Genomic DNA, 9493 nt, shown 5'->3' with positions numbered 1-9493 from the left:
GGGATGGGATGGGATGGGATGGGATGGGATGGGATGGGATGGGATGGGATGGGATGGGATGGGATGGGATGGGATGGGATGGGATGGATCCGTGGCTGGTAGCAGTCTGATGGCAGTAGGATGGCAGCATCTGGAAAGCAGTACTTTAGAAAGCTAATTCTGGACTCTAACAAACTTTAAGCAAAAGGGAACCTGAACATTTCTAGGCTTTAAGGTGAGATTTTACCTTTGTGTGAGGGAAGGGAGTTGGAGAATAGTGTTCCGTTGGGTTTGTTGCCTTCTTACCATATAGCTAAAGAAACAAACAAACCCACAGGTGCACGTTTGCAGTGAGGGCAGTGGGATGGGAGAGGCAGTTATCTGGTTTCCAATGGCATTGAAAAGCAATATTCTTGAGACAAAAATGAACGGATCCTGAAGCTTTGGGGCCACCCCTGCACTGCCCAGACAGCGAGGAGCTGTGCTGTCCAGCTCAGCTGCTTCCCAGCTGCAATCTGATGCTCTTGGGGCTATCAGAAGCTCCGTGCAGGCTCACGAGAGCCATTCTTCAGCGCTTTTTATGGAGATGGATAGGCTGTAATTAACGGGCCGTGGAAGCATCCCGCTCAGATGAAATACCACGTGCTGGAAAGGCTTCATTTTAACCATTGACACAAGGAGCAATCCAAGGCTGGGAGGTGCCGAGCTGGGGGGCTTTGTGCAGATGAAGATAACTTGTGTCTCCTGGGGAAACCTTGTCTGTGGTGGGAGCAGAGCACGGGCAGCAAGGTTCTGGTGCTGCTGGATGTGTGTGGGGCTGTGGGGTGGGCTGGGAAGCTGGCTGTGCCAAAGGCACCTGCAGCGTGTTTTGAATGTGACACTGGGTCTGACTGCTGCGACGTTGGGTTGAGAAAAAGGAGGAAGGTGAGGGGCAGAGGGATGCTTCCAGTTTCTCACTGAGCAGCGGGTCTGAATATTCCAGCTGTGACGTCTGGATAGATATTACAGCAACGCACTGTGATTTATGTCCTCCTCACAGTTACAGATAAGATCTAAATGGCCTCATTACGGCACCGTTTAGCTACTGGAGCCAGGATTTAAGTTGTGTTAATTCCAGCTGTTGGGCCAAAAACTCAAGAAGTGCTCGCACAGTGTAAATATTTAATAGGCAATTGCCATTGAGAAGATTAACAGCTCTCCAGCAACTCTTTGGATGGGCGGAGCTGGGTTGCAGCTCTCTGGTTTCCATCAAGGCAATGAATTTTAGCACTCATCTCCCTGGAAAGCTGATCTAAGCCTCTTAGGTGTACTCCATAGAACCAGCTTGGCTCTGTGCACATTGCTCATACGGCAATCCCCCATCACAGCCTTGCTTTTGGTTGACCGTGGGGCATCCTGGACAAAGACAAGACAGCTGAATTCGTCTCTTTTCCTGTACACACTTATGCCAAAAGCTGTGCTGAGAGAATAGAAAGCAGCTGCAGCAGGAATTATTCTGATTCTTTATGCCCTGATTCCTAGGAAGATGACGAGAAGATAATTCAGGAGATTCAGAAGGAGGCTGAAGAGGAGCAGAGGAAGAAAAACGGAGGTAAGTTTCTGTGCTTTGAGGTCAGACCAGGAATGACTGCAGAGCATAGAGCTCCCAGCTCTGGGTTTGCTGCCATCTTTCCATGCTGCCATCATGCTGTTCCTGCTGGGAACCTGCCTAGCTTTGAAGCGGTGTTGCTTGCAGCTGTTGGTGGGGCAGTGGGGGAGGAAAGGGAACAGAGACACGCAAGGGGCAGCCCCACACATCTGCAAGCAGAGTGTGCTTGTGCTGCGCTGCTGGTGGAAGGAGCCAACCTTCCAACCTCGTGCCTGTGCTCCAAGCAGGGAGCAAGGAGGTTCTGGGAGGAGAAGGGGCAAGGGTGCTTAAGGAGTGTGCTTGGGATGGTGGGTGCCACATTGCAGACCAAGCTTGGTGAGTGGCATGACTGGTTCCTCCCCTTCCTCCCTCTGCAGAGAACAGCTTCAAGCGGATCGGCCCTCCGGTGGAAAAGCCCATGGAGAAAATGCAGAGAATTGAAGTCATCCCCAGACCTGTTCCTCAGAACCTCCATCAGCCACGGATGCCTCCTTACCCCTTCGTTCACCCTCCCTTCCCGCTGCCCCCCGTCCGTCCCATCTACAATAACATCCCCCTCAACATCGGCCCCATCCCCGCCCCCTACGTGCCCCCGCTGCCTAACATGAGGGTGAACTATGATTTTCCCCAGATCAACGTTCAGCTGGAGCACAACTTGCCTATGCACTTCGGCCCTCAGCCTCGGCACCGCTTCTGACGCCGTTCGGATGGCGTCGGTCCCCGCAGGACGAAGCCCCTGGTAGCATCACCCCGTCCTGCTGCAGCCCCCACACAGCCAGCTGCAGGGGAGCTGCTGTGCCTGGCACACGCCTGCACTACACCCTTATCTATAGCTTCTCCGGACCTTTACAATCAAACATTTCAACCTGTGCTGCAACAGGGCTTGGTGCTGCATTTCCAAGGTCTCTTCCTATGTTGGGAGTCCTTTTTTTGTTTGTTTTTTTTTTTAAATTTTTATTTGGCAAAGACTATTCAGACAGCTGCTGAGAGGGAAAATGAGACTTGTGGAGCACAGGGGATGCAAAAGATCCTTGGGAGTCTTCCAAAACTCCAACCTTCCTGCTGGCCAGAGCAGCTGCAACAGCCTGAGTCCTGTGGGAAGGGAGGAGGGACTTGGCACCTGAGTAAGACCTTCAGGAACAAGGTAATGGGACTCGGCTGCCCTAAGCCCAAGGTTTGGGGTTCCCATGTTCTCCAGCATCCCTGTAACCTGCTAACACCTCCCAGCAGAAATAAATTGTTCCAAACCAAGTTAATGTAGTGTATTTAGCATTTCTCGCTCTGCACAGAGTGAGGGGATGCAGCAGCCACCTCATTGCTCAGTTCTTGTTCAGCAGCCCAGAGCCACATCCCATCTCAGGGCTCCAGGAAGCAGAAAACTCGGCCATCTCGATCCTTGAGAGCAGTTTGCCCCTTCTACAGGCTCAGGTGTTCATTCCCAGCAGGAAGCTGCCCTCCAGCTTCCAGCACATGGCCTTTCTTTTGCTGTTCTCATGCGGGCCTCCCAAATCCCCACCAGCAGTCAGGGGTAGGTAATGGACAGCTGTGTGTGCCGGGTGCTGTGGTGTCAGTGCTGGTAACCACCAGCATGTTCTGCACTCAGGGGCTGTGCTTTGTGTCTGGGACAGCCTCCCCAAAAGCAGCAAAGCATTTGGAGGGGCAAACCCAGCAGGAGCTCTGGGCTGGCTCTTACCCACCCGCTGTGCAGTGGATCCCAGGTTGTTTGGGCTGTGCTGCATCCTGCTTTCCCCCATGTTCCAGCGTCCAGGTGTCCTTGGGCTGTGTTTGTTTTTCAGGTAGCACTTCCTTGCCTTTCAGAGTCCATTCTCTGCTCTCAGACATTTCCTGTGGGTTGGATGCATCCTACCAAGCATTCCCACCCCTCAGTGCCGTGGTCTCTAGCATTAATAACCCAGTGGCATTCACTTGCTGCTATTACTTATTATTTTTTCTTTTTAATGCTGTTTTTTTTTTAATTGTTATTTTTCCTCCTTAGTCTGTACCTGAAGACAGCCCCGGGGCCAATGTGCTTGAGTTGCTGAGATCTGCCCACCTCTCTGACAGGTGGGTGATGGGTGCTCAGGGCCTGTCCTGGGGATGGAGGTGGCACTCAGTGCTGTGCTGCAGCTCTCATCTGGCTGCATTTGCTCTGCCTTGGTGCAGCACTGCAGGATCTCTCGCAGGCACAGCTGCACCCTTTGCTGCTCTCCTGCAGCAGCCGTGTGCTCGGCACAGGCAGTGCTGTGATAGCAGAAGTCGGGCTCCCGTTCCCTCTTTTGATGCTTTGCAAAGATGCACGGCCGTATTGGGATCTCAGCACGGGCAGGGAGAAGTTTGGGGATGGAGAAAAAGGGACAGAAGTGGTGAGGTGGCATTGGAGATGGCATGGGGTGGGTGGTGCCGGGGGTCTGACCCCATGTCTGTGGGTCAGCACCAGCACCTCCCTGGGGCACGGGGCTCATCCTGCTGCCCCACAGCCACGTCACACTGCAGAAGAGGCCTGGAGGATTCAAGAGAAGGGCAGGGATAGGGCTGTTCTCCCTCACAACCGTGGTGCTGTGTGCCTGGGCTGCTCCTTCCCTCTGGCCTGGGAGATGCCCAGCAGTGGTTCCTGGTCATGTTTGAGTCCATTGCTGGTTTGGGTCGTTCTGTTACAAAAGCAAAGCTCTGCACAGCCAGCAGAGCCACTGCCTGTGTCCCCTCATGTCCTGGAGGAGCCGTGGCTGCATCCTCTACCAGGTACTCATTACGGTTAATTGCGGTGTCCCGTTTAACTTGCCTTAAAGGTGGGGAGAGAAACTTAGTATTTGCACTTAGCAAAAACGTCCTATTAAAAGAAAGAAACCCTGTAAAGATGTGCATGTTCTGCAACTTTGTATAACGATAGCCGAAAACAAATAGGTTGGTTTATTGAAATAAAAGAAATAAATATTTTTCTTTACCTTCCGGTAGTAAAACCGTTCTCCTATTCCGTGTGTACAGAGTTTCCCTGTATCATATTGTAATTTTTGAATTCTTTTCTTCTTTTTCGGTGTTGTTTTTGTAAATAAATCTGTGCACTCTGGCTTCCAGCTCCAGGCTGTGCTTATGGGATGGGGGCAGCAGACGCGTCCTCCCCCAGCTTAACGCCGCCGGGAGAAATGGAATAGAAAATGGTTTCCAGTCGCTCCTGTAAATGGAAACCAGGAGGTGTGAGCGCGGCTCGGTGGGGCGCGGGGCCGAAGGTGACAAGTGCTGACGTTTCCTGCACAGCTTTAATTTTTGCTTTGTTTATAGCAGCGGAATGGCATCCTTCCTCTGCTCGGCCCTTGTTTGCAGGATGGGGTCCCACCCCCGCTCTGCGATGTGCTGCGCACAGAGATCTGCTTTTTTTTCCCCCCCTTTTTTTTATCTCCCCATCAGCCAGGAGGAGCAGCTCTGACCCACGCTGGCTCTGGAGCATCCTGGGGGCTGCTGGGCATCGCAGAACGAGCCCCAGCCTCCATCCAGCGATGGCTTTGAGGTGGGAGGAAGGAGCCAATGGGTGCCATTCTGCCCCCAGAGCCCTGAGCTGCGCTGCCTGACCCCAAACCCACAGCTGCAGCTGCCAGGCTGTGCCCCATGGATGCCAACGGGGCGAGGACCCCCTGAGCCCCAACAGACCACGCGTCGCCACTCGTATCCGAATGCAGGTCTTGGTTTTTTTTTTATTATTCATCTTTCTCCAGTTTGAAGCTATTTCTGTCGTTGTTTAAGTTATACAAATGGCACTTACAAAAAAAAAATAATAATAATAATTAGGGAAAAAAAAAAAAAAAAAAAGGTACTAAAACCAACACCCCGAAACGAACAAAACCCCCCCAGACTTAAATTTCAGAGTGAGATGCTTACGGAGGGTCACAACACCCGAGGAGAGGAGACAGGAGGTGAGGACCTAAAGTCACACAGAGCCGGAGGGGGCGGGGGGACACGAAGGAGACACGGCGGGTGCGAAGGCAGCAGTGTGCGCCAGGGCACGGGGCCACTGGGGCTCCATCAGGACACTTCTTCCTTGGGAGGCAGCGGGTGCTGGGGACGGGGCGGTGGGAGCGTAGCACCGAGCCCTGCTGGAGGGATGGCAGAGCTTTAAGGCTGCGGAGCCCCGGCTTATGGCACGGCGGTGGCACCGCCAGCAGCCTCAGGTTGGGGCTGGGGGGTGAAAGGCGCTGCGGTGTCCGCAGGGAGGCCGAAGGATGAAGCGCCCCAACGCCACGAGGAACGGCCGGGCATCACCAGCATCGTTGCACCGAGTGCAGAACACAGTGCTGCCCACAGCATACATAAATAGAGGCTCACAAAAATACTGTTTTGGTCATTATTTGTTTTCTGTTTCCAGTCAGGAGGTGGCACGTGGCCGCAGCTCAGGAGGAGCCCACAGGAGCCCCCCCAGCCCAGCAATGGGCGCTCAGTGATTGGCATCACCGTTCCAGTATTCAATGAGGAAAGAAAAAATAAACCAAACTAACAAAATCCCAAAACAACAACAACAACAAAAAAAAAAAGTACTGAGCAAATCTCACTGTGCAAAGTTTGCGAAGGAATTTGTCCGCTCTGCAAACCCACGGCTGCAGGTTTGCTGCCAGCTGGTGCCCACACCCAGCAATGGGGGAGGAAGGGGGGCTGCGTGCCCCCACCCTGTCCTCCTGTCACCAATGTGGGGCACAGACCTGCTGCTGGGGACAGGAACAGGGGCACAGCCCCACGGGGACCTCGGGGCACAGAGTGAGGGTATGGCAGAGGGGAGCTCAGAGGCGACCCTATTCCTTCTTTTTTTGTTTCTTTTGGGGGGGAAGGGAAAATAGAAGGGCTGAGGTGATGCTCGGGGTCAGGGTGAGCACGGCAGCCCCCGAGCAGAGATAGGGGGGAAAAAAACCCCTTTGGAATGATAGGCTGCACCGCACCGCTGGGCGACTGATCCAGTTTCTAATGAGATGAAGGGAGACCACCTCCAACACCACGCACTGGGCTCTAAGGGGAGGGCAAGCCAGGCTGGAAATCCTTGTACAGAGAGGAGAAATTAAACCAAAAAAAAAAAACAAGAAACAAAAGAAAAACAAAACCAAACACGGACAGGGGAAAGAGAGGTTGGCAATGGGAGGCTCGCTAAAGTGCATCAATATTCCCAGAGGGTGGAGGCGTCGATGGTGTCGGCAGATGCCTTGAGGACCCCGGCGTGGTCACCCTTCAGGTATTTGCCATTGATTTTGATGGCCACTTTGTTATAGTCGCAGAACTCAAAAAAGAAGTCCACGGGCGTATCGCTGCTGCTGGTGACGGACGACTCGCTGCCCACCATCCAGTACTTCCCAGTGGTATCTGTGGGCACAGGGGAGCCGTGAGCCGCCACGAGGGCCCAGATGGGACATCCGACCCCTCAAACCCCCCCAAAGCAGTGATGGTCACACGCATCACCCCAAGGCGCAGGCTCACCCTTGATGTTGTAGGCTCCGTCGTTGAACTCCAACTGGAAGACATCATAGGAGGAGCGGTTGGAGTCCAGGGTGCCGGTCACCTTCCGGCAGCCAATGAAGCCATGCTCGCCGCGCAGCACGATGATGGGTCTGTTGATCAGCTTCATCACAAAGTGCTCCGTCTCACCTGCACCAGGGGACGGCGGCCGTGAGCGTGGGGACCCCGTTTGGCACCCACCTGCCCCCCAGGGCGCCTCACAGCCCCGGATCCCTTACCTGCTGTCTCCATGGAGGCTGCCAGCTGCCCGTTCTTCTTTGCTGTCACGTATTTGCCGTTGGCAGCCCGCAGGGTGATGCGCTTGTCACACCACTCGATGTCGAAGTAGCAGCTGGCGTTCCTATGGGCAGAGCGCGGCTCTGTGACCCCCAGGGGCTGGGGACAGCCCAGGTTGGCTGGGATTTTGGTGGATGAAGGAAGCCATAAGGGTAAAGACCCCCACCCCAAGGACCACAGGTAATAACAGCAATATGAGACGCGATGGCCTTCAGCTGCACCAGGGGAGGCTCAGGTGGGGTATTAGGCAAGGTTTGTTCTCCCAAAGAGCAGCTGGGAGCTGGCACTGCATGCCCTGACACCTCCAGGGACATGGAGACGAATGGTGTCATGGTGGGGGTGGGTTGGGGTTGGACTTGATGATCTTAGAACCCTTTTCCAACCTGAATGATTTTATGTTTTTGGCAGCGCCTGTCTTCCCCAGGGAGCTGGGAATTCTCATTTTGGGCTGAGCGCCTGGGTTCCTCCCTGCTGCCCGAATCTCTGCACCCATGGAGAAGGCAAAGGGGTCCCAAAGCAGTGGGGGGGGGGGGGACGAGGTGAGGACTCACTTCGTGGAGGCGGTGGACTGGATGCCCCCGTTGGAGGTGAGGGTCCAGTACTTGCCCGTGTAGGTGCGGAAGGCGCATTTCTTGGTGTCCTTGTTGATCTCCAGCTGGTAGGTCTCCTGGTCACCCTCCTCGTCCTGGTTGGCCGACAGGTCCATCCCTGCAGGCAAACGCACACAGGTTGGTCTCTCTCTGGCATTTGGGTCCAACCCCAACTTCCCATTCAGATGCTCAAGCACAGGGCCAGCCCCCAGCTCAGGGCTCCATCACCCATCCAATGGAGGCAAACTTGGCTATCTCACAATGCAAACGGGCTGTGGTTTTTTTTTGTGGGAGGTGACAGCGGGGTGACTCAATCCATTAACGCAGTGCCACCCATGAATCCCCATCTCAGGGCTGTGTTTAAGGACAAATTTTTCCACCAAATCCTTCAGACTGGGGCAGGAGATGGAACAGCTGCTCTGCGTATCTGCTGCAGGACAGGCCTTGTGCTTTGCGGACACTGCGCGCAGGAGCTGCCTGTTGGAAGGGAACATTTGCTTTCCATGCTGGGAAAGCAGCACCAAACCCACTGCCTTTGTTCTGCACCGAGAGCAAAACCTCGCTGCCCCCCCAGCCCACAGCAGGACGCTGGGACAGCGCCACCCCCCTGCACAACCCTCTGCTTTGCACACCTCCGTGCTCCATCCGTGCCGTGCATTTTGCTGGCTCCTGGGCCTGCAGACGCAGTGCACAGCCCGGAGCTGCTTTGCACTGCAAGGGAGGAGCAGGAGGTGCCCCCGAGCTCCCACCTGGGCTGGGTTTGGGGAGGGTTTTTGCTTTATCCGCTGCCAGGCGGGGGAGCAGCCGCAGGGCCCGCAGAGAAGCTGGGGGGGGGGGGGGGGGGCTCCCACCACCCCCAGCCCAACCGTGGGGTTGGGTTACTGCGCGTCAGTGGAAAGGAATGCAATTAGGGCTGCAGGGAGGGAGGCTTCAAAGGGCTGAGAGGGAGCAGGAGGGCTGGGGTCGGGGCTGCAGGGGTTGGAGGCCACCTGGCTGTGTCCCTCTGTTTCCCCCCCCCCGCCCCAGCCACGTGTCCCCATTTGCTGCCCCCCAGCAGAACTGCTCTGCTCCCCGCTGCGGGCGTCCTTTAATTACTGCTGTTGGTAAATGCAGAGTCTGGAGCCAGCACGACGCTCCCTGACCTTGACGAAGCTGCTAATTACAGCTGGAGGCAAAGAGGGGGGCGGGCCCTGAAAAATTCCCTGCGTGGGCACCCGATGGCTGGGGAGGAACCCGAGGGGTGGCTGCAGGGCCCCTGCATGTATGACCATGGATGGAGCCTGGCTGGAGGCAAAGGCAGAGCACATTCTGTTAAGTGCCCAGCAAAGGCAGCTGGGAAGAGCCTGGATGGTTCCAGCACCTCAGGACTGATGCCCAAGCCCTCACCCAACCAGCTTCCTGGCATCTCCCAAAGCAACCCAAATCCCAGTGCTGCCCCATGGGAAGAACAGCACAGCATGGCACCCCACGCTGCAAGGAAGGGCAGCACACACAGGGTTCTTCCTTCTGGATGAAGCTACATTTGCTTAGGGGA

General features: G+C 55.3%; 2 protein-coding genes across 5 annotated transcripts in view; one reads left to right on the top strand and one right to left on the bottom strand.

The window, feature by feature from the left end:
• The window catches only part of RNF216 (ring finger protein 216), a 62858-nt gene extending 58311 nt beyond the window's left edge, over positions 1-4547 (top strand). For all 4 annotated transcript variants that reach the window (XM_042864302.1, XM_042864301.1, XM_042864303.1 and 1 more), the window contains exons 18-19: positions 1501-1570; positions 1984-4547. In XM_042864302.1, coding sequence (XP_042720236.1) covers positions 1501-1570; positions 1984-2303 — 390 coding nt within the window. In that variant the 3' untranslated portion in view covers positions 2304-4547. The remainder of the gene's footprint in view (positions 1-1500; positions 1571-1983) is intronic.
• Positions 4548-5272: 725 nt separating this feature from the next.
• On the bottom strand, positions 5273-8506 carry LOC122176153 (fascin-like). The gene is made up of 4 exons (XM_042864465.1): positions 7921-8506; positions 7312-7433; positions 7055-7222; positions 5273-6940 (listed from the first exon to the last, which is right to left on the bottom strand). The coding sequence occupies exons 1-4, from the start codon at positions 8073-8075 to the stop codon at positions 6738-6740; spliced, it is 648 nt and encodes a 215-aa protein (XP_042720399.1). The 5' UTR covers positions 8076-8506; the 3' UTR covers positions 5273-6737.
• Between the last annotated feature and the right edge of the window lie 987 nt (positions 8507-9493).

The sequence above is a fragment of the Lagopus leucura genome, unplaced genomic scaffold, assembly GCF_019238085.1.
Source record: "Lagopus leucura isolate 7727_CA_CO unplaced genomic scaffold, USGS_WTPT01 Super-Scaffold_760, whole genome shotgun sequence".
In the NCBI taxonomy this organism is placed as follows: domain Eukaryota; kingdom Metazoa; phylum Chordata; class Aves; order Galliformes; family Phasianidae; genus Lagopus; species Lagopus leucura.
The sequence above is the reverse complement of the archived record's forward strand: the minus strand, read 5'-3'. Positions and strand labels throughout refer to the sequence as shown.

Excerpts from the sequence above, each read along its gene's own strand:
- LOC122176153 (XM_042864465.1), bottom strand. The coding sequence starts at position 8,075 with ATGGACCTGTCGGCCAACCAGGACGAGGAGGGTGACCAGGAGACCTAC. Across the intron at positions 7,434-7,920 it reads CAGTCCACCGCCTCCACGAA|GAACGCCAGCTGCTACTTCG; the intron begins GTGAGTCCTCAC and ends CTCTGCCCATAG. Across the intron at positions 6,941-7,054 it reads CGGAGCCTACAACATCAAGG|ATACCACTGGGAAGTACTGG; the intron begins GTGAGCCTGCGC and ends CTGTGCCCACAG.